Raw genomic sequence first — 24076 nt, forward strand, 5'->3', positions numbered from 1 at the left:
CGCGAAGCTTGTTCTTCAGGCCCCGCCCAGGGGGGCGTGGAGTTCTCGCTCTTGGCCCCGCCTCCATACATAAGGCTCCTGTCTGCGCAGCCGACCTGTCACTTCTCACAGAGATCCGTCACCCAGGCTCCGGTGAGAATTTTACCCACTGCCATCTCCTTACCCGACCCCCTGCGGCTACTACAACATGGTGAGTATACACGTCCTCTCATATATTACCTATTACTGTAGAGCTGCGGCTTCTTACTGCAGATGTCTTCTTGCCCTTTAAGGGGGTGTCCATCTGCACCCCATGTCCTGCCCCAGGTGTCTGTGTGTCCTGTATGTCGCTGATTCTTATGCAGTGGTGTCCCTGGATGTGGCAGCATACAGCTCCCCCCGTGTCCCCCGGAGGATGGGAGTGCTGCAGTCTCCCCGCCATCATCCTGGAGTATAGACCGAGACATCTGCAATATATTCACACAACTACAACTCCCAGCATGCCCTGACCACCTTCTAGACAGCCCAGGCCTCTGCATTATGTATTGAAATCAGTGTTTCCCAACTATTGCACAACTACTACTCCCAGCATGCCCAGACAACCTCCTAGAGAGCCCAGGCCTCTGCATTATGTATTGAAATCAGTGTTTCCCAACTATTGCACAACTACAACTCCCAGCATGCCCAGACAACCTTCTAGAGAGCCCTGACCTGGAGATTATTAATTATGATCTGTGTTCCCCCAACTATTGCACAACTACTACTCCCAGCATGCCCAGATAGCCTTCTGGACACGTTATTCAACCTATGCCTTTCCAGCTATTGCACAACTACTACTCCCAGCATGCCCTAATCACCTTCTAGAGAGCCCAGGCCTCTGCATTATGTATTGAAATCAGTGTTCCCCAACTATTGCACAACTACAACTCCCAGCATGGCCTGACCACCTTCTAGACAGCCCAGGCCTCTGCATTATGTATTGAAATCAGTGTTCCCCAACTATTGCACAACTACAACTCCCAGCATGGACAGTCATGGGTTGGGGACTATTGCTTTATAAGTGTTTGTCTTTCCGAAACTACAACTCCCAGCATGCCCTGATCACCTTCTAGAGAGCCCTGACCTGGAGATTATTCATTAAGATTGGTGTTTCCCTAACTATTGCACAACTACTACTCCCAGCATGCCCAGATAGCCTTCTGGACAGCTTATTCAACCTATGCCTTTCCAGCTGTTGCAAAACTACAACTCCCAGCATGCCCTGACCACCTTCTAGAGAACCCTGACCTGGAGATTATTCATTAAGATTGGTGTTTCCCTAACTATTGCACAACTACTACTCCCAGCATGCCCAGATAGCCTTCTGGACAGCTTATTCAACCTATGCCTTTCCAGCTGTTGCAAAACTACAACTCCCAGCATGCCCGGACAGCCAACGGCTGTCCGGGCATGCTGGGAATTGTAGTTTTGCAACAGCTGGAAAGCGTCAGGCCAGGTGGGGACTATTTCAGCATGATTTGGGGATCCCCAGGGACTCTCACTATGACCCCTCTGACTGCAACTCACCTAGAATCAGGACTATCACCCCCACCAGGATTTCATCACCATGTGTTACGACACCCCGGGCCGGATACATCCTCTTCTGCTTACACACCGGTTTCTGCTGAACTTGTGCAACTTCATGCAGGCACAGATGTAGCAGAGCTGGATCTGGAGGGGAGAGGTCAATAGTCACTGTATGGGGGGGGGGGTCATCTACATAAGCTAAATGTTATAGTAGTCACGGCCCCTCCCCCCGCCGTCCAACATGACTTATCAAAATCACAGGTAACTCATTGTAATATCACGTGACAAACTCAGCTCTGCTACGCCGTGTTGTAATGTTATCATTGGCTTTGTTCCTCTCACAAGCAGGAAGGTTTCTGATAACAAGAGTGACGGGGCTGTGGGAATTTCTGATTCCCCGCCCCTAAACGTTCAGCAGGATCTACGCGCCATTTACGGCGACAGCCTGGACTCGTTGTAGGCCTGGGGCAGATTTCCTGGATTACTCATCCTGCCCCTTTAAGAGAGGCAAGACCGGTGTTCACCTGGTGTTTCTGCCTAGACATACCCATGGGCATGCTGGACGTGTTGAATGAAGCTGAGCATGCCCACAACTATTGAAAGCCAGTGCTGTATTTTGAAACAATGATGGGAGATGTAGTTATAATCACTTGAAAAGACACAGTTTTTTTAAACACTGGATAGGTTACAAAAGTTTAATGAAGCTGAGCATGCCCACTCCCAAAGACAGGGAGAGCAGTGACTGAATATAGCCTAGGTAAGGGAATGATGGGATATGTAGTTTTACAACAGCTGACGAGCCATTTGGAAACCGTAAACAAGACCATTACAAATACTGAATGAAGCTGAGCATGCCCACAACTACAAAGAGCGAATGTGATGATTATATGTAAGATATATCAGGGCATGTTAGGAGATTTAGTTTTGTGACTGTTAGAAAGCTGCAGGTAGGAAAACACTGGACAACACCATTTCAAATCATAAAAGAAGCCGAGCATGCCCACAACTAAATATAGAGATTGCAATGATTATGTATAGGACATGATGGGAGATGTTCTTTTGCAACAGACGGAGAGCTGCAGGTTGAGGATAGTAGACAAGGCCATTTCTAATACTGAATGAAGCCGAGCATGCCCACAACTAAAGGGAAGAATTCCAAAGATCATATGTAGGAGATGATGGGCAAGAGCTGGAGAGACACTGGTTGGGGATCAGTGGACTACATCATTTAAAGGGGTATTCCGGTGAAAATCTTTTGCTTTCAAATCAACTGGTTTTAGAAAGTTACATAAATTTGTCATTTACCTTAAAAAAATCTTCAGTCTTCCAGTACTTATCAGCTGCTGTATGTCCTGCAGGAAGTGGTGCATTCTCTCCAGTCTGACACAGCGCTCTCTGCTGCCACCTCTGTCCATGTCAGGAGCTGTCCAGAGCAGCAGCAAATCCCCATAGAAAACCTCTCCTGCTCTGGACAGTTCCTGACATGGACAGAGGTGGCAGCAGAGAGCACTGTATCAGACTGGAGAGAATACACCACTTCCTGCAGGACATACAGCAGCTGATAAGTACTGGAAGACTGGAGATTTTCTGATAGAGGTAAATTACAAAAGTATATAACTTTCTAAAACCAGTTTATTTGGAAGAAAAAGACTTTTGCCGGACTTCCCCTTTAAATAGTTGAATGAAGGTGAGCATGCCCACAATTGAAGGAAGCAATTTCAATGGCTACATGTAGAGTATTTCTACCATTTGCCTTCTATATTCCATAATTTCTTTATATCTTCCAGCATCACTAGGCTAGCAGCTATATGTTACTGTATAGATTGTCACGCAGCTTTCCTAGAAGTTGATAGAAGCTGCGGTTTGTGCAGAGTTTACATTGGATCTGGGTCATGCTCCGCGAGCCTCTGGTTCCTGAATGGTTAAAGTCGGCAGTCCCGGGTTCATTCATGGCCAGGCTGGCTGCTGCAGGGTGCAGTCACTGACACGTGGAATCACCTGTCACCGAGGGGCTTACTGGGTCTCTCCCTCCCCCTTTTTTAGGGTCCCAGCTGTCAGGGGCCGTCCCAGGCTCCTCTCCTAACTAGGTAATTGTAGTGGGAGTACGGGTGGTGCAGCAGGCATCTGCATGGGCCCTGTTTATCTTTGGCTTGTCACATGGAGAAGTCCCAGCACCTGCCTGACACAGATCCTATATTTACACAGACACATCATGGGAGGCCAGGAGACGCACACGGGGAGCTCTAGTATCTGCCCTAGACTTATATATACATTCTAAAGGGGTCCTCCAACTTTCTAATAGACTTTGTGTTCCAGTTCTTTACCGTCGTCTAGTCCTCAGCTTGCTGCTAATGAATGGGAGCATTCTAATTTATATCCGGAGGCCGATAACCTTTATAGATTTGCAACAGCTGGAAACCCAGAAGTTGGGAAACATTGGACAAGACCACTTGAAATGTTGAATGGAGCTGAGCATGCCCACAACTAAAGGCAGAGATTGCAATTATCATATATACAGCATGATGGTAGATATAGTTTTGCAACAGCTAGAAAGCCACTGGTTAAGTAACGCTGGACAAGTCTACAGATAGTGAATGAACCTGAGCACGCCCACAACTACAGGGAGCAATTATACTGTATGTAGTATATATTAGGGCATGCTGGGAGATACAGTTTACCAAGAGCTGGAGAGACACAGGTTGGGGATCTGTGGACTGTACCATTACAGATGTTGAATGAAGTTAAGCATGCCCACAACTAAAGTGAGTGCAATCATTATATGGCGGGTATTGATCTTTTCAAGTCCTAGTATTACCTTCTTGTAATATTATATTCATTTCCTAGGTATGTCTGCTTCTAGGAAAGCTGGGTGAAAACCAAAATGGCTGCCATTATGAGCATTCTTATTTATATCCAGAGACTGAAAACTTCTTTATAGATAAGGCTGTGTTCACACTATTGTCGGAGGGTGACCCAGATGTGATAGGAAGAATAGAACCATATAAGAACCCCACTGGGGTCCATCACAGGCCATTGGAGTCCAGCACTGTCATTTTGGTCTCCATTGTAAACAGGTGTGAACAGAGCCTTAGCAGTTCCATCAGCTGAGGGTTTACAACCATTGTATCCACTATCCAGTGCCAACCACATGGCTGATACACTGTACCTGGACTCTGGATACATTGTAGCCAATCATATACTAGATAGGCAGACACCTTCAGCTGTCAGGACATGATGGGGGTTGTAGTTTTGCAACAGCTGTGTAACCAGTGCCCATACACAATAATTTACAGCTGTTGGTCTTATTACGCTCCTGCACCATTATAACCAGTGCCCATACACATTCATTTACAGCTGGTCTTATTACGCTCCTGCACCATTATAACCAGTGCCCATACACATTCATTTACAGCTGGTCTTATTACGCTCCTGCACCATTATAACCAGTGCCCATACACATTCATTTACAGCTGGTCTTATTACGCTCCTGCACCATTATAACCAGTGCCCATACACATTCACGCACCTCCAATCCTGCACTTGTGGATTATATACCATGGGGGATATAAGGTCACACTCGCCTTGATGTGTATCGGTCCATACACCTCATCTGCATGTAGATGAGATTGGAGGCAGTGAACCTCTAAGCGTAATGGCATCTCAGTTATGCCAGGCTGCCCTCTGCTCTGATAACAAAGGGGGGGGGGGGATCCCAGCGAGAGGCGTCCGGCTTGTTACATCAGCATTCGGATGACTGACTTGGGAAAGGTCAGAGTTTCCGCCTTTGAGAAAACACTGTTATCTGGTTCATTCATACCTGGCCATGGTTAAAGGGGAACTCCACCTCCCCGAGGTGTGTCATCTTTCTACAAGATTCCAATAGACAATGACAAAAATAACTGGACAATGCTAACGTGCTTAAAGGGGGGCTCCAGCCAAATTAGACAATCCAGTTCGTCTGGATTTCACCTCAGTTTCCCCCTAAAGTGATGCTCCTTTGGGAAGCTGAGATCTAGGCTGCTGTTTGCGCCTTATATTAGAGAGTTGCTTTAGCTAAAATGGTCAAATAGCTTATAGGTTATCACTGTAAGGTTACCTATAATTCTTAGACAGCTGTCAGCCTAACACTTTTACAGCCCCTCCATGTACATGCATGCTCGGCCTGTCTGAGGGTGCATGTATTCTAAGGGTACAAACCCACACACCGTATACACAGCAGATACGCAACAAATACGCAGCAAATACGCAGCAGGTTTGTTGGTACAGATTTGATGCTGTGTTCAGTTATTTAGATATAATCTGCTGCGTTTTTGCTGCGTATTTGCTGCGTGTTTGCTGCGTATTTGCTGCGTATCGCAGCAGTAAATACGCTGCTTATACGGTGTGTGGGTTTATACCCTTAAAGGGAACCAGTCAGCACATTGGGCTCCCAGAATGGCTGCACAGACCTCGCAGCCGGGTCTCCTATGGTGTCGGGGGTTTCTGGCTCTGTTGGGTAAAATGTTTTTTAAATCTGCACGCAAGGCAGGGGGAGAGCCGTGAACTGGTCATCTGGGCTTTGACTAGTCACAGCTCTCCGTCCTGTCAGCACACATTGCGGGGTGATTGACAGGCAAAGTTCCCTTTAAAGAGCAGAGGGGAGAAAGCTGCTTCCAGACATCCCTGGCAGCGGCTTATCTCCCTGAGAACACAATAATTAGAAGAATGTTGAAATCCAACATGGCTGACATCTGCACTTGGGAGACCTCTTACACATTAAACAAATACCAGAAGCACCGGCACTCCGGTCTCATCTGCGGTGCGGTGCACGTAGCAAAAATATTGCATCAATGAAGAAATCCCGGCACTCGCAACTGCAATTTCATAAGTGTAAATCTTTATTGCGTGAGAGCTGCACGCGTTCCGACCGCACAATAGCAGTCTGCGATCTGACGAGGGCAGGCACCTTCAGCTTAGAATGGCCGCTGACCAGGGATTTCTTCATTGTTACACATTAAACAGTTATGGTGCACTTACACAGAGAGATTTATCTGACAGATTTTTGAAGCCAAAGCCAGGAATGGATTTGAAAAGAGAATAGATCCCAGTCTTTCCTTTATGACCTGTTCTCTGTTTTTAGTCTGTTCCTGGCTTTGGCTTCAAAGATCTGTCAGATAAATCTGTTGGTTTACCTTTACTGGGTTCTGCTGACTTTAATCTGTTGTATATGGCCTCCAAGGCCCCCCAATATATATTGCCCTCCAAATGAATGAAGCACAAGCACATAGGTGAAACCAGAGCTCTATTCATTCTCTATGGAGCTTACGCACATTTCCAAGTGCTGAGCTTCATTGTAATGTGTTTCCCTTTAAGCAATGTTGCAGCCATTGTCGGTGCTCACTGCCGACCATAGTGAGTATAGTGAGTAATGTCATAGAGCTGTAGTATCTGTCAGTGTCAATGACACCAGTATTGGGACCAGCAGAATGGTCTATGGTCCATTGGGTGGCAGTTTTAGCAATGGCGAAAAATCAATCCATTCAAGTGAATGGCAGGAACTGCAATACCAGACATCCCCTTTAAGACCAGACCACTGGGAGTTGCAGTTTCTCAGCCAGTTACTATCTTATCACACCCGGCAGACTCCACCGCAGTCCTGATCTATATCCTGTGTGACCATCGCCTTGTGAAATGCCGGTTACTTTAGTACGCCATCTCCTGCTGTGGTGCCGGCGCTGTCACTGCTTATTTATAGAGTGTAGTATCATGCCCCGCTCCAGTGTCACATGCACCTCGCTCCGGATTACTAAGCTCAGTGTATTTCATAAGTTTCCTATTACAGTATTGAAAAGGCAGCCATCACAAAACGCTTCAATGGCTGCAAAACTACAACTCCCAGAATGCCCTGACCGCCTTCGGCGGTCAGGGCATGCTGGGAGTTGCAGTTTTGTAACAGCTAAAGAGGTTGGGGAACACTGTCTGATATAACAACAGTTTTATCAGTGGGTGTCCTTCCCTCAGCAGCACAGAGGGTTTCAGGATTTCGAGCATTATGGGAATTGTAGCTTTGCACCAGCTGGAGGGCTGCCAGTTCCCTATCCCTGTTGTAGGGGTTAGTCTGGTGCACTCAGGGTCCATGTAGGCCAGGGATGTCAAACTCAGGCCCTTAAGCTATTGCAAAACTACAAGTCCCATCATGCCTGGACAGCCAAAGCTAAAGCTTTGGCTGTCCAGGCATGATGGGAATCGTAGTTTTAAAACAGCTGGAGGGCCTGAGTTTGACACGTCTGATGTAGGCCATGTACGTGAGGCCCAGGCCTAATTGACATTAGTTCTAACACGTTCCCTTTGAGCCGCTCACAGGACTCGTCTTATGGCGGATTGGACATTATCTTATTTACATAAGAGCGCGGCCCCACATTCCTCATGGAGAGATTATACCGCTAATCCCGCCGCTCACTGCCGGGCTATTCACAGTCCCAAGTCCAAGCGTTCCCTGCCACTAATTCCCTCAGGGACAATGACAGGCGACTTTACCTGGTCACAGGTCCGTGGCGCCAAAACAAAAGCGCTTTATATAACAACTGGATCTCCCCCGCCCCTCTCCCCGGCTGAGTAAACTAAAGTAAAGAAATAAAATGGGGCAGTTGCCTTGGCAACCAATCAGCTTCCAGCTCTCATTTTTTCAGCGACCTGATTAAAAATGAGAGAAGCGATATGATTGGTTGCTATGGATAACCGCCCTACTCTGTTAACTTTCTGAAAGTGAAAGAAAAACCTGCTGTTGCCCATAGCAACCTATCATGACGCCGCTTTATTTATTTATTTTTTGGTGCTTGTGGACAATGAAACCTTTGCCGTGATTGGTTGCTATGGACAACTGCCCTACTCTGATATCTTTATGAAAGTGAAAGAAAAAAACTGGTTGCCCATAGCAACCTATCACGACGCAGCTAATGTTTCTTATAGTGCCTGAAAGATGTGCCGCGATTGGTTGCTATGGGCAACAAAGGTTTTTTTTTTACAGTTTGTAAATCTGTATTTTGTATTTTTTTACTGTGTAATAACCAATATGGCTGCCAGTAAAGCTACCACCCACAGCGTGCAGTCTATGTGTCCCAAAATATATAATAGAGCCCCCATAAGGGTCTAAGGGTCCCCTAATGTACCAGGGCTCCAGTGCTACGGCTACCCCCGCCCACATTGGTTCTCATCCTTCTTTCCCAGACTCCCGAATGACAAATTTATTGATATACCCATTCCTATATAATGCTACATGGGGAACCAATATAGATCATGTGACCACCGCCAAGTCCCTCACAGCAGGTGAGACTCTGGAGTAGGGGGCCTGGAGCAGGGGGACTCTTTCTATGATGTCCATATGGGCACGTGGACATCCCCTTTAAGGGCTTTATGGGAAAAGTAGACATGAAGAAAGGCATCTTCTTTGCATCTTCTTTTCGCTGTAAAAGCACAATTTTTATAGAACCAAATAAACTCTTCTTAAAGGGGTTAAATACTTAAAGGGATGTTACAGTAATAAAAAAAATGACCAGCAAAGAACCTTCAAAGTGGAAAATATTCGAAATCCAAGTTACTTTGTGACGCAATCGACTACACGAAGGCCTGTGTATTAACAACACCCACGCAGTTTGCTTTGTAGGCCGACCATATGTTGTGCTTTTTCAGATCTTTAGGGCGAGACCTAGAATGGCGGGTGCAATTATCACTGTTGCCCTAAGGAGAGGGTGTGCAGTCTTGTTTGTGCAAGTTTCGCAGGTTTAAGGTGGAGGTATACTTATGTCAATAATGGAACATGAACATCACCAGACGATCCAGATAACAATGTATACGATATATATATAGCCCGGACATGTGTACATTCCTGTCACACATGTCTTGGTCTAGGGAATCTTACATTTGCTGTTCCCCATGCAACTCAGCACTACACATGCAATGGAATATGTTTCTCCAACTTCAGTCCTAAAGTATATATTGACCTATGAGCCTAACTATACAGCTTGTGTATATAGATATAAACTATATCAGCCATGTCAAACTTTGGCCCACGGTGCCATTATTTTTGGCCCGCCGAGGAAATCTAGTGATTTCCTATGGTTGGCCTGTAGAATTATACCGCCGCAGCCCATAGGTTCTGTCAGGCGGGAGGTGACTTACAATGCCGTACGTACCCATAGGATGCCAGTATGTGGGACAATGACATATGCTGTCACCCAGCAGCGTCAGCTCCTTTAGGTGAGAAGTTTGGGGGGAGACGGCTAGGGTTAATAGTGTGTGTGGGGGGGGGGGGGGGGTTAAAGGGGGTTAAAAGTAGACCAGATAACCCCTCTAATTACAAATATGGGGAGAGGCCTCTTCCTTCCTATCCTATGTCATGCCGTAGCATTTTATCACAGTGTTTAGTGTCAGAAGATGCACAGCGATCTGACAGGGCAAGGAACGCCACACAAATACTTCACTAAATATCTAGGTTGGCCTGTGACTTTGTACAGAGTTTTAAATTTGGCCCCCTGTGTATTTGAGTTTAACACCCCTATAAAAACATCATCTATACCATCAATTCTCGCAGGACCAGCCAGATGTTTAATGTGTATGAGATCATCCTGATTCTCTAACTTGACCGATCTTCAGGATTTGTGTAATTGTCTTCATCCACCTTTGCTGCCACCATCTTCCTCCTCAGCTTTCCCATACAGTCTTTTCCCATGAGCCGAGTCTTCTCATGATCTGCTGCATGATGTCTGTTATGAACCCAGATAGTTAAATCTTGTTCCTTAAGATATTTTTCTTTACTTTTCAGAGGGAATGCATCTCAGTCCACGTTGGCCAGGCTGGAGTCCAGATGGGCAATGCCTGCTGGGAGTTGTACTGCCTGGAGCATGGCATTCAACCAGACGGGCAGATGCCCAGTGAGAAGGTCGGAGCAGGAGACGATTCCTTTACTACGTTCTTCAGTGAGACGGGGGCTGGTAAACATGTCCCCCGTGCTGTGTTTGTGGACCTGGAACCCACAGTGATCGGTGAGTATCGTGGAGGGGTAGGAAAAAGCTTCTTCTAAACCATTACACACACAACCCCCCCCCCATCCCCATCTCTTAGCCCACCTCCTGTGATATGGGATTTGTTATATACAGTTATAAAGCCCTTATAATACCTTGTTGTGTTGTAAACATTCCGACACCTTCCTTGTACCCTAACGTCTTCTCCCCTTCTCTAGATGAGGTTAGGGCTGGTACCTACCGCCAGCTTTTCCATCCAGAACAGCTTATCAGTGGCAAAGAAGATGCAGCCAACAACTATGCCCGTGGCCATTACACCATAGGCAAGGAGATCATAGATCCTGTCCTGGACAGAATACGAAAGCTGGTGAATAATTATTATTATTATTAATGGTCTGTTCTTAGGCCATTGACCATGCCCAGTGGTTAACTCTACATTCTCTTTTCTTCAGGCCGATCAGTGCACAGGTTTGCAGGGATTTTTGGTTTTCCACAGTTTCGGTGGCGGCACTGGATCCGGCTTCACCTCCCTCTTGATGGAACGTCTCTCCGTTGACTATGGCAAGAAGTCCAAGCTTGAGTTCTCCATCTATCCAGCACCTCAAGTTTCCACCGCTGTCGTTGAGCCATATAACTCCATCCTCACCACCCACACCACACTGGAGCACTCAGATTGCGCCTTCATGGTGGACAATGAGGCCATCTACGACATCTGCCGCAGGAACCTGGACATTGAGCGCCCAACCTACACTAACCTGAACCGACTTATCAGTCAGATTGTGTCCTCCATCACGGCCTCTCTCAGGTTTGATGGTGCTCTGAATGTAGACTTGACAGAGTTCCAGACCAACCTGGTGCCCTACCCCCGTATCCACTTCCCCCTGGCCACCTATGCCCCCGTCATCTCTGCAGAGAAAGCTTACCATGAGCAGCTCTCTGTGTCTGAGATCACCAACGCTTGCTTTGAGCCGGCCAACCAGATGGTGAAATGTGACCCCAGACATGGAAAATACATGGCCTGCTGCCTGCTGTACCGCGGTGATGTGGTACCTAAGGACGTCAATGCTGCCATTGCTGCCATCAAGACCAAGCGCACCATCCAGTTTGTGGACTGGTGCCCAACAGGTTTCAAGGTTGGTATCAATTACCAACCACCAACTGCAGTTCCTGGTGGAGACCTGGCCAAGGTGCAGCGTGCTGTGTGCATGTTGAGTAACACCACCGCCATTGCCGAGGCCTGGGCTCGCCTGGACCACAAGTTTGACCTGATGTATGCCAAGCGTGCCTTTGTGCACTGGTATGTGGGTGAGGGGATGGAGGAAGGAGAGTTCTCTGAGGCCCGGGAGGACATGGCCGCCCTGGAGAAGGATTATGAAGAGGTTGGGATAGACTCTTATGAAGATGAAGATGAAGGAGAGGAATAAAAAGCATCTGTCTATAACTGTACTCATGTCCCGCCGCAATAAACAACAGTTGAAACTTTAGATTGTGTTTAATATTTCACCTTTATTCTCCATTTGTGGAGACTTTTATTTTTTTTGGTCAGTGGCCAAGATCTGATGTATACAAAACAAAAGGCTAAATCTGATGCCATCACTCATGCCCCGTGACACACCTACATCAACCACAATAACACACACAAAGTGATTGTCTTAAAATATGTTTCCTGTGAATCTACCGTATCATTGAAGATATATAGATATAGATATATAGATAGAGTGTGATTTAGGTACACTGACCAATCACTAATTCCTTGCACAACAATGATGCAATTGTTGCCATATAAATAATGTTGCAATAAATAATGGTTAGGTCGTCTGTGCACTCAGTATAGTAATGCCCATTTAGTCCAAAGACCCCAACACCGCTGGTCCAGTTCGTGCAGTAATTAACGACTATTTTGCCACCTCCCAGATAAAAGTATACAATGAAGAAGCTCTGGCTAGTCTAATCAGGATTGTCCAGTCACAGCTAGTTAACAGAGCACGCTGACAACCCTCCCAACGCGTTTCAGGTCGGACATTATAAAGTACTGTATACACAATTACGACACTGGGTTTGGCCATAATATAATGCCAACATACACCCAGCGAGTAGTAAATAGGGGAACTACAATGTCCTGTACTCATTGTACCGCAGTAAGGGCGATCACCAGGTAATATGTCTCACCATATAGGTAATTGAATGTGGACACATTTTAAAATTCGCTGTGCATAGTCCCAGCACAAGGTGCTGCACTAAGTTTCTTATTCACCTGTGTGAAGTTCTCTATCAGGTTCACATAGCCGGGTAACCCCTGCCGAGATGGAGAAGGAATTCACCGGCCACATCTAGGTGAGGTCCCTCTTGAGAGGCGGAGAGCCACAGTTATTTCATTTGACAAGGAGAGGGGGTACGGAATGCTGCAGGACTCTTATTCGGACAATCAATTCCGTGTAAACTGCAGACCTCCCTGTAATCAAGCACAACTTAAAAGAGGGAGAGGTAGTGGAGAACACCCCATTTACAAGGGATAGAGAAAAGTGGGCTGCTGAGGGGTCTGGGCCTTGACACTACATACAGGAGCCATTCCAGCCTACAGCTCCCCAAGATTGGGAGGAGACATGGGAGCAATACCACCGAGGGGAAGCCGCTGAAGAACAACAGGTTCTTTCTACTGCTAAGCTCCCTACTATTGCCACCTCTACTGCCACAGCGCCTACCGTTCCAGAGGTTCAGACAGGCGATAAGCCGCTACTGTGACTGCTGCAGATGCCAGCACCATCTGCAGGTACAACCTCAGGTGACAATGTTGCTGTTACTACTCCTACACCTGTGACTACCATTGCTTTCTCTACCGTGATGGAGACCTGCATCCACTGCAAGAGGAGTGGACCAAGGAGCCTGGTGCCGGCTTAGCCAAGAAAGAAGGTATCTATGCCTTCACAGCCACCTATTAAGGAGTAAAGGTGTTGGAAATATGGAGGCCCCGTTGGCCAAAAAAAAAAAAAGTGTGCTTTGTGACCCCAGTTCCACCCTGCAATAGTTTAAAATTGTCCGTGCCTGAACTATCCGTAACCTTTTCCCCTATCCCCTTCTTCCCCTTTCTTATGAGGAATGAGACGCTTGCTCTACCTCACTGTTGCACTAAAGTGATGTATTTAGACTGACGCCTGAAAACACTGGCTATATATGGACTGATGCATCCTGAGCTCCCATTTGCCAAAAGTTTATTGCACTATGGACAATTGTAGTATTGCCTTTTGCACTTTCAAAAGTTATTTATAATGTTTTATATTTTCATAATCTGTATGTGATATATGCCTTACATATTAACCCATGCTGTGTCCACCTTCTTTCAAACTTTCCCCTAGGTGCTACGCCGTGGACGACTTTTCTCAAGTGAGGGAGTATGTAATGTCCCAGCACAAGATGCGGCACTAAGTTTCTTATGCACCTGTGTAAAGTTCTCCCTCAGGTTCACATAGTGGGAGATGGTCTGGGTGTATTCTGTGTTTTTTCTGATTTATTTTGTGCACAGCTAAGGAAAGTACTGAGTTAACTGTCTTTGTCACACGTTGCTCTTATGTCCAGTTGCAGGTGCAGGTTGTTTCCCTCCTTTTCCTGACCTATCCTGTCCTTTTCCCCTTACAAACACACAAACCCCACCAATCACTACGAGGTTTGATTTGCCCCTAAAAAGGGGAGTTTAGTATCTGCTGGGAGGAGTTCAGTCTAGTTTGAGTCAGTAGAGAGAGAGAGACAGACACAGAGAGTTCTTTGAGCAAGTAACCACTAGCATGCTGTGCTAGGCCCCCTCAGAAGGAAAAGGACATCCTCTGAGGATTACCTTGTCCACGCCGGGGATACTAGCCACACAGTACAAGGCAGTGACCTGGATCCAGTAGGCACTGATCTCAGTGGAACAAAGCTGCAGTTAGTCGACGTATTCCACTGGATAACGCACTTCTATCCTGGAAAGTTTCTGGAAGTCTGCTCAACCCAGCGCAGGGACCTGGAGCCTTATACTACTCTCACAGGATGAATACTTTGACACTGTAAGGGGTTCAGTAAACGTGAGTACGAGTATCTTCTCTTCTATTCTCAGCTACGCAATCCTTGCAGAGTACACTGCTACATTGGGCAGGGCCCTCAAGACGCTCCACTACTCCACTCTTTTCCGGTTCACAGGTTAACACTATTCTACATTATTCTAGTTAAGTCATTGGACTCTGTCCAGGGGCGTAGCTAGGGGTTCAGCCTAGGGGGGGCGAGTGAGTCTGAGTGGGCCCCCAACCAATTATGTTACCCATAGGGAACCTCAACAGACGACACTGCTTTCCAAATAATAAAGGGAATATTCTACTACATTATTAGAATAGGAATTGAGAGCAGTGTGAAAGGCTTCTACATTTTACATATATGTCCATGTAAAATTTAAAGGTGTTATGTAAGAGTAGAGAACCATAGCTGCTTTGTTCCAGAAACAGCACCACCCCTGTCCTCAGTTTGTGTGTGGTATTGCAGCTCACTTCCACTGACGAGAATGGGGCCAAACTGTAATTCCACACATGTCAATTCTTTGGTCGGACAGCGGAATTTGCCGGAGCATATAATAGAGCCTATGGAGCAGGTGGGGAGTGAAGCGGGAGCGCACAGGGATAAGTGGCGGATTCCGCCCATAATTTTCTGACAGAATTACTCTGTGCGCATTTACCCTAACAGGGGTGTCAAACTCACTGCCCTCCAGCTGTTGCAGAACCACAATTCCCATCATGCCTGGACAGCCAAAGATAATTGTTTATTTACACAGAGAGATTTATCTGACAGATTTTAGAAGCCAAAGACAGGAACAGACTATAAACAGGGAATAGGTCATAAAGGAAAGACTGAGATTTCTCTTCTTCCCAAATCCATTCCTGGCTTTGGCTTCAAAAATATGTCAGATAAATCTCTTCCAAGTTAATTGTAGTTCTGAAACAGCTGTAGGGCCACAGTTTGGAGCCTGTGCTCTTTATGTTCAATGAATAATCTCTACTATATAAACAAGATATTACTAATAATACCAGCATATACAGGACAAATAATACTGTCACACCATGACCACTACCCTCACCATACACTGACTGGATAATAGCGCTATATTGTCACTGAATAACATCCACAATATAATGCCCAATATTCTCCCTAAGAAGTGACCGTATTGAGGTAGATCAAGGTGTATACAGGTTCTGCATCATGCCTTGAGAAAGCGACATACGGGCGTGAAACGTTGGTGGGGAGAGAGTGTCCTCTCATTGTCCTGTGAAGCATGTTTTGTATCGAATGAAGGTGAAGTTTTATGGTGAAGGGCCGCTGAAATGGTCTCTTCCTTAGCATCTATCATACAAGATGGTGGGAAGCTGTGTAAGGGTATGTTCATATGACGTTTTTGTCCACACGTCGGGCTGCACGTCGGGAATCAGTGAGAAAAGGATGCTGCCGTGCAGCCGGACGGCCACATTGATTTAAATGAGCAGGATGGAGTCATTATGTGACAACGTTCTGCTCATTTACCGGACGTACATGGCTTTTGTGCAGGACTCAATAGCGTAGTCGGGCTGCACGGCAGCATCCTTTCCTCACTGATTCCTGACGTGCAGCCCAACGTGTGGACAAAAACGTCATATAAACATACCCTAACCTCTATCATACATGATGCTGGGAAGCTGGGTAACCTCCATCATACATGATGCTGGGAAGCTGGGTAACCTCCATCATACATGATGCTGGGAAGCTGGGTAACCTCCATCATACATGATGCTGGGAAGCTGGGTAACCTCCACCATACATGATGCTGGGAAGCTGGGTAACCTCCATCATACATGATGCTGGGAAGCTGGGTAACCTCCATCATACATGATGCTGGGAAGCTGGGTAACCTCCATCATACATGATGCTGGGAAGCTGGGTAACCTCCATCATACATGATGCTGGGAAGCTGGGTAACCTCCATCATACATGATGCTGGGAAGCTGTGTCACCTCAAAATGGCAGCACTATCAGATCTCACCTGCTGCTGTACAGCTCCTCACTCCTGCTCAGGCTCTGTTTATTAAGGCACTATCTGGTTACTCTGATTATTCTCCCCTGTTTATTCTGGCACTCTATTCTGGTTACTATCCGACCCGCGGGTAGCTCCGGGGGCGGGGCTTATTTTCACGGGGGCGGAGCCTGTCGGACCAACCCGGGACATACGTTTTCGGCAAAACTTACTGATGCCAACTCCCCAGGCGCTGTGGATAAGACCCGCTCTGTCCAGCAGTAGCCAGCACACGAGGACGCGCCCCCACCAGGCACCTCGCACAGACAGTAGATGACTCAGCATCTCTGAGACCTCACAGCAGACCCAGTGCACGCTCCACAGCTCATCACTCTGCAGGAGAAAAACTATCTGGATTAAACTAACTACATCTGTCTACTAACACCATCTGGGAACTGAGATTGCTGGTTACCTATCTACTACAGCTCGTATTAATACTACACAGTTGATCATACTGTAAAGGCAGAAAACAACTAACACACAAGACCACACACAAATCTGGATAAAGTGACCACAACTTATCCACCAGACGTATCTTTATACATACAACGGTGATCCCCTACAACAGACTTGGGAGCACCCACAACATTCATCTGTAAATTCAACTTTTCCTGGATCAGACTGAGACATGTATCAAGGCATATCCCATTGATACTCCAACACTCTTCCTACTCCCTGAGGAACTTGTCGCCATAGAACAAGGGAAACGCATTGGATAAACGGAAGAAGGGATATCAGAACCACGACTAAAAAACATCTATACCTGCCTTTCATATGCTACACACTTTGTATATTACCAGACACAGTGACAACTGACATCTGTGACGGGAAAGACCTACACAACCCTAGCACAGGGTCAGTCCCTCCTGTTGTTTGGGGACGCCTAAACCAGGGGGTCCCACTTCAGCAATAGGCAGGGTTAAACTAGGGGTAACCCATCTCGTACCTTTACCCCGTACCCCCTATATCTTTACCTATAATCATCTAAGTATAAAACCTGTCTTTCATGTTTGTGTTTAATGTACATATTAATAAATACATGCTATAAGACGTATTATAGCATTTTCACCACAGTCCCTCCACTTTGTTTATTTATTCTTAAAAAGCCTAGGACTGTGGGAACTCTCTACCTAAGTTTAATCATTAGGTTCCCCGACCCAACTGCTAAGCCCGCTCTGTACAGTGCAAGATTCCCCTCACTCACTCACTCACTCACTCACTAACTCAGACACACACCTACTCACCTCACCCGTTCCCCAGCTCTTCTCAAGCTGAGCCGTCCTTTTCCAGCTTCCGGTGCAGGCAGCCAGCCTGACTTGCAGAGGCTGCCTGCACAGGAAGCGATCTCTGCTCCAGCGGGACATTCCCTTTAGCTGTGCGTGCGTCTTAAAGGCATACGCACAGCTAAAGATCACTCAGGCCCTGTGATCTGGAGGCTTCTGTCAGTGGGCCCCCAGCCTTGGTGGGCCCGGGGGCGGCGGCCCACCCTGCCCCCCGCTAATTTCGCTACTGACTCTGTCTATTCCTTTGCAGCAGCACACCAGCGTACACTTGGCCCAACTAAACACAAAAACCATCCGAGCGGGGGTGGGTAACAATGCCACTCCAGGCTACTGTGACAAGTGCCCAAGTGACCCTCACCCACTTAGCTGCCACAACATCCCTGTGTACAGCAGTTGGTCTAGCAACTGTATATGAAATAAAAGTTACCTTTTTATGCATTTCCTTCTCTTGAGCTTTACATCCAAAAGTATCACAGGTATTAGGAGCCCTTTAAGGGAAATTAGGTATAAGCAAGTTCCATGATACCCTTCATGGGTGATATTTGAGAACTAGAGGGAAGAAATATGCAAAGAGTAATGAGAGGCCAGCTGCTGTCTGCAGGGAATGTGGTCTTCAATCACAGGGGAATGACCTCGGGGTCAGTAATACCTGCAGGACGGGTCATTTTACAATGTGGAATTTCACATCTGGCTGTAAAAGAGGCAAATCCGGATCATATGCAACTAGTATGTAATTGTGGAGAGGTAAGAGGCAGGTGTCTGCGCCGTCTCACAGCCGATGGGCCCCCACCTGTCCGCTCAGATTCCACAAGGTTCATTGCCTTGAGAACCAGTTGTAGTATTACAAGATCTTCGCCTATGGCTGACAGCATTCCTCTGTTATTCTGCATAATGGAGGTATTTAGAGTGATTTCATCTGATACACGGAGCAGCAAAGTCATCAAGAGGATCTAGTTGTGGGTAAAAGCTAAGATACTCTGGTATATGTGGTGTAGGGTCTGCGGGGGAGGAGCTTCACACAAATTCAAAGGACACCAAGGAGAGGATGGCTTTGCTAAGCTCCGCCCCTGCCGAGCCTGCACTACATATAACAGTGTATCTCCTGTCCCAGATAAACATATAACACTGGGTGCACTTAATCAATTACATCACTCTGTTTAGTGCCCACCCTTGGTAGTTGTGCACAATTTCTACAGTTGTACTGTTGTTCTACAGTTCTGCATAACTGGTGTATAGCAATATATATTCCTTCTATAATGCAGAACTGATCTGAGGGGAGATGCTGTCATAAACCACCATTTCCTGTTATTACAGCTTGTGTCTTCAGAGTGTGCGCTCAGACCTGTCATTGGGGATCAGTAATACTAGCAGAGGAGTCACTGAGCCCCCTAACACTAAGAGACTAGGGCTCTGGTGCAATTGCCCCCCACCCCTTCACTTGTGAACTATGGTTACTAGCTGCACCCACTATTCTGCTGGTGGGGTCACTGTGTACATACATTACATTACTGATCCTGAGTTACATCCTGTATTATACTCCAGAGCTGCACTCACTATTCTGCTGGTAAGGTCACTGTGTACATACATTACTGATCCTGAGTTACATCCTGTATTATACTCTAGAGCTGCACTCACTATTCTGCTGGTGGGGTCACTGTGTACATACATTACATTACTGATCCTAAGTTACATCATGTATTATACCCCAGAGCTGCACTTACTATTCTGCTGGTGGGGTCACTGTGTACATACATTACATTACTGATCCTAAGTTACATCATGTATTATACCCCAGAGCTGCACTCACTATTCTGCTGGTGGGGTCACTGTGTATATACATTACATTACTGATCCTTAGTTACATCCTGTATTTCTTTTATTAAAATTTTAAACATAACAATAAATAAATACAGAAATAACGCACCATATCTGACCAGAACAAAACAATAGAAAATGAAACCATAACATAAACCACCGGCCCATCCCCACACTCATTCTTCCACACATACAACCTATATACACCCATATACCTATATACAATATATACACCCATATACCTATATACAATATATACACAATATAAACTATTTAGCTAAACATATTAATAAACTATATACACTACTATATACAAACCTATATATACTACTATATACTATACACTTATAAACACACCTATATACAATACACCACTATATACTATACACCTATAAACACACCTATATACACTACTATATACAATACACTTCTATATACTATACACCTATATAAATAACTAAATGTGAACCCCCTGGCCCAGTTGCATTGTGCACAACCTAATACCACAGACACAATTCTACTCAACCCAACACCAACTAAACAAGACATCATTACATAAGTTACAAGTTACAAGTCATTAGTTACATCCTGTATTATACCCCAGAGCTGCACTCACTATTCTGCTGGTGGGGGTCACTGTGTACATACATTACTGATCCTGAGTGACATCCTGTATTATACTCCAAAGCTGCACTCACTATTCTGCTGGTGGGGTCACTGTGTATATACATTACATTACTGATCCTGAGTTACATCCTGTATTATACTCCAGAGCTGCAATCACTATTCTGCTGGTGGGGTCACTGTGTACATACAGGATATAACTCAGGATCAGTAATGTAATGTATGTACACAGTGACCCCACCAGCAGAATAGTGAGTGCAGCTCTGGGGTATAATACAGGATATAACTCAGGATAAGTAATGTAATGTATTATACCCCAGAGCTGCACTCACTATTCTGCTGGTGGGGTCACTGTGTACATACATTACATTACTGATCCTGAGTTACATCCTGTATTATACTCCAGAGCTGCACTCACTCTTCTGCTGGTGAGGTCACTGTGTACATACATTACTGATCCTGAGTTACATCCTGTATCATTCTCCAGAGCTGCACTTACTATTCTGCTGGTGGGGTCACTGTGTACATACATTACATTACTGATCCTGAGTTACCTCCTGTATTACACTCCAGAGCTGCACTCACTATTCTGCTTGTGTACATTACTGATCCTGAGTTATATTCTCCTTTATCCTCACATTCCTGACTCTGCTGTTTGCTATGAGAACCAGTTGAGCAGCTTCCTATACACGCCCTTTATCATGTTATTTTAGCTCCTACAGTTGGGGGGGGGGGGGGAGATACATGATGGCTGTCCAGGCATGATGGGAATTGTATTTTTACATCAGCTGGAGGGCGGCAGGTTCCCCCTGTACTACAGGTAGCAGAATGTTCCAGAACCAAGGATCCAGCTTCCCTGCCTTATCCAATGGCCGTCACTTTTCCAGTACCTGGTGACCGGGGTTCTTGGCCTTTCTTATAGCAGCATTTGGTGCTCTGTCTCCGTTCACACATCTCTATGATCTTCCCCTTTAAGAGAACAAGGTGTGTTCAGTGGGAGAAGCGTCAGAACCGTAAAAAAACAGGATGTCGATCAGGTTAAAGAGTAATCGGTTTGATTGTTCCTCTGCAGCAAACCCTTTGCTGTGAGATATACTTAGACATACAACAGCTGTGCCGCCCTCCCTCCTGGGGTGGGGGTCATCTTGTTATTTGCAGACCTAAGCTGGTGGAACTATTGGCTTTCAGCACTACCCTGCAGGGGAGCTCCACACTGACACCGCTGGACACACTTTGAATAGCAACTGGTGCGAAAAAAAAAAAAGTTGGTTATATTAGATATTTAAAATTTTCAGTTATTTTACATTTCTTTCACAATGGAAATTTTCATATTTTTTTAACGTTTATACATTGACTGAAAGCAGTATGGGGCGCAGCAATCCGCAGCGCAGCAGCACGAGTGATGATTAACCGTATTGTGGCAGCAGCGCTCCTGACACAGACAGCTTCCCCAACTCTAATGTCTGTGTATCTGTACCGAGACAAAGGCTTGTGCAGCCCTGCAGTTCCCGACACAGCCATCGGTGGCAGCAGAGAAGGCTGTTTCGTCCATTACTGCTGCCACTTAAAGGGCTGGAGAACTGTCCAGAGCAGCAGCAAATCCCCATTAGAGATGATTGAACAGAGCCCATCGGCTTCCCGTTCCGTGGGGAAGATGGAGACAGCCCGAGTACTGCCTAGAACACAGGTTCTGGTTCGTACGAACCTGAACCTCGGCCCTGTTCGATCATCTCTAATCCCCATAGAAAACCTCTCCTGCTCTGGACAGTTCCTGACATGGACAGAGGTGGCAGCAGAGAGCACTGTGTCAGACTGGAAAGAATACACCACTTCCTGCAGGACATACAGCAGCTGATAAGTACTGGAAGATTAGAGGTTGTTTTTTTTTAAATAGAAGTAAATTAGAAATCTCTGGCATTTTCTGGCACCAGTTGATTTGAAATTTTTATTTTTAGTGAACTATCCTATAACGTAATTCATAGAAACAATGACTGGGACTCTATTCCAGGTAATGAGTTTATATTTGAAGGCTCGGCTCTATTAAGAGTTTGAGAAAAGTGCTGGTGTCAGCGCTTCCCTCCATTCTGGCTGCATGCATCAGCCCTATTACAGTAAAGTGATGGCTGCCCTGTAATTTCAGCTGCAGCTGATGAGGATGAGACGTGCGGCGGCTGCAGGCGGGAGGGTGACTGCCATCGCTCTTTATATATCATCATTATAATAACCCCAGCGCGTTACTAATAAAATAAGCCGCTGTAAATCTTACAATTACAGTCATAAAACATTGAGACCTTCCCAGTCATGTGTGTGCGGTGTGTGCGCTCAGCGTCAGCCCGGAGTCGGCGTATCTTGCAGGACCGCCACTGCTCTCATTATATACAACAGGGATGGGGAACCTTCGGCGCTCCAGCTGCTGCAAAACTACAATTCCCATCATGCCTGGACAGCCGAAGGCTGTCCAGGCATGATGGGAGTTGTAGTTTTGAAGCAGCTGGAGGGCCAAAGGGTCCCCATCCCTGATATACAGTATAATATACAGGATCACTTACCCCACACTGCAGGTTATAAGGGTAAACGGCCAAATAGTGATCATATATAGGGGACATCATAGTACGGGACATGTTTCCTGTAATCCTTCCCTCAGCTGCTGCAGAACCTCTTTCTAAAGGGGAACTGGAGCTTTAGGGGCCTATTCCACGGCGCGATAATCATCCGAATTGTCTCGATTCGGCCGATTATCGCTCCGTGGAATAGAGACAACGATCAGCCGATGATCGTGTCATCGGCTGATCGTTCTTTTAGGTGCAAACCTAAAATCATCGGTCACCGACCGCACATCGCTACATGGAATAGCGGTGCGCAGCGGGCGTCCGACGATTTAACAAACCATACATTACCTCACCAGGCTGCAGGTCTTCTCCCCAGGTCCCGCGCAGCAGCAGCTTCGGAGCGGCCTGTCTGAGGTGACAGACCGCTCAGCCAATCACTGGCCAGGACCACCGCGGCCAGTGATTGTCTGAGCGGTCTGTCAGCTCAAACAGGCTGCTCCGAAGCTGCTGCTGCGCGGGACCTGGGGAGAAAAAGCGCAGGAGAAGCCCTGCAGCCTGGTGAGGTAATGTATGGTGTTTAACAACAAGTAAACGAGCGCCGATCTAGCAGATTGGCGCTCATTGACATTATTGATCGGGCCCGTGGAATAGGACCCTTAGTCATTGACTAAATGATATAATTTATTTATCATGATAAGGCCCTAAAGTAGCTGAGGTTACAGCTCATATCTATTATTTATCTATCTATCTATTCGCCTACCGACATCTATTGCACAGTGCTGTTCGCAACCATCTTGTCTGAGCGTTTTTAACAGCATTTAGAGATATGCTTTACAGCAAGCCTTACGGACAGGAGCTGTCCCATTGACATGAATGTGAAAGCTATCTGGACATGCTATGTGACCTTTGCAGAGGTAATCACACTGGGAGGGGGGGGCTGAGCTGTGACCATTATCTTTTATCTTCTCTGTCATCTAGTGTCCCCTTCTGCTGTAATCCTATAGGTATCACTTTACAGCAGACTCCTCCTTATGGTCACAGACAGAACAGCTTAGGTTTTGGGGGCGACTACACAGGACGACTATCAACCAAACAGGAATAGAAGAGCTGACCATTCAGCGACTCGGATTATTTCTGATAATATGGGCGATTAGTCTAGGATGACATGGCGCGTTCTTACAGCAAGGAGGACGCTTTCCC

General features: G+C 46.3%; 1 protein-coding gene across 1 annotated transcript; it reads left to right on the plus strand.

Annotated features, from left to right (window-relative positions):
* The first annotated feature begins 81 nt into the window (after positions 1–81).
* On the plus strand, positions 82–12028 carry LOC138800693 (tubulin alpha chain). Its single transcript, XM_069982569.1, has 4 exons — positions 82–190; positions 10346–10565; positions 10763–10911; positions 10997–12028. Exons 1-4 carry the CDS (start codon positions 188–190, stop codon positions 11966–11968), a joined length of 1344 nt encoding a protein of 447 aa, XP_069838670.1. The 5' UTR covers positions 82–187; the 3' UTR covers positions 11969–12028.
* Positions 12029–24076: the final 12048 nt, after the last annotated feature.

The sequence above is a fragment of the Dendropsophus ebraccatus genome, chromosome 9 (assembly GCF_027789765.1).
Source record: "Dendropsophus ebraccatus isolate aDenEbr1 chromosome 9, aDenEbr1.pat, whole genome shotgun sequence".
NCBI lineage: Eukaryota > Metazoa > Chordata > Amphibia > Anura > Hylidae > Dendropsophus > Dendropsophus ebraccatus.

Bases quoted from the DNA above. Each gene is read 5' to 3' on its own strand.
- LOC138800693 (XM_069982569.1), top strand. The intron at 10,566-10,762 runs GTGAGTATCGTG...CCCCTTCTCTAG, and splicing joins CCTGGAACCCACAGTGATCG to ATGAGGTTAGGGCTGGTACC. The intron at 10,912-10,996 runs GTGAATAATTAT...TCTTTTCTTCAG, and splicing joins TGGACAGAATACGAAAGCTG to GCCGATCAGTGCACAGGTTT.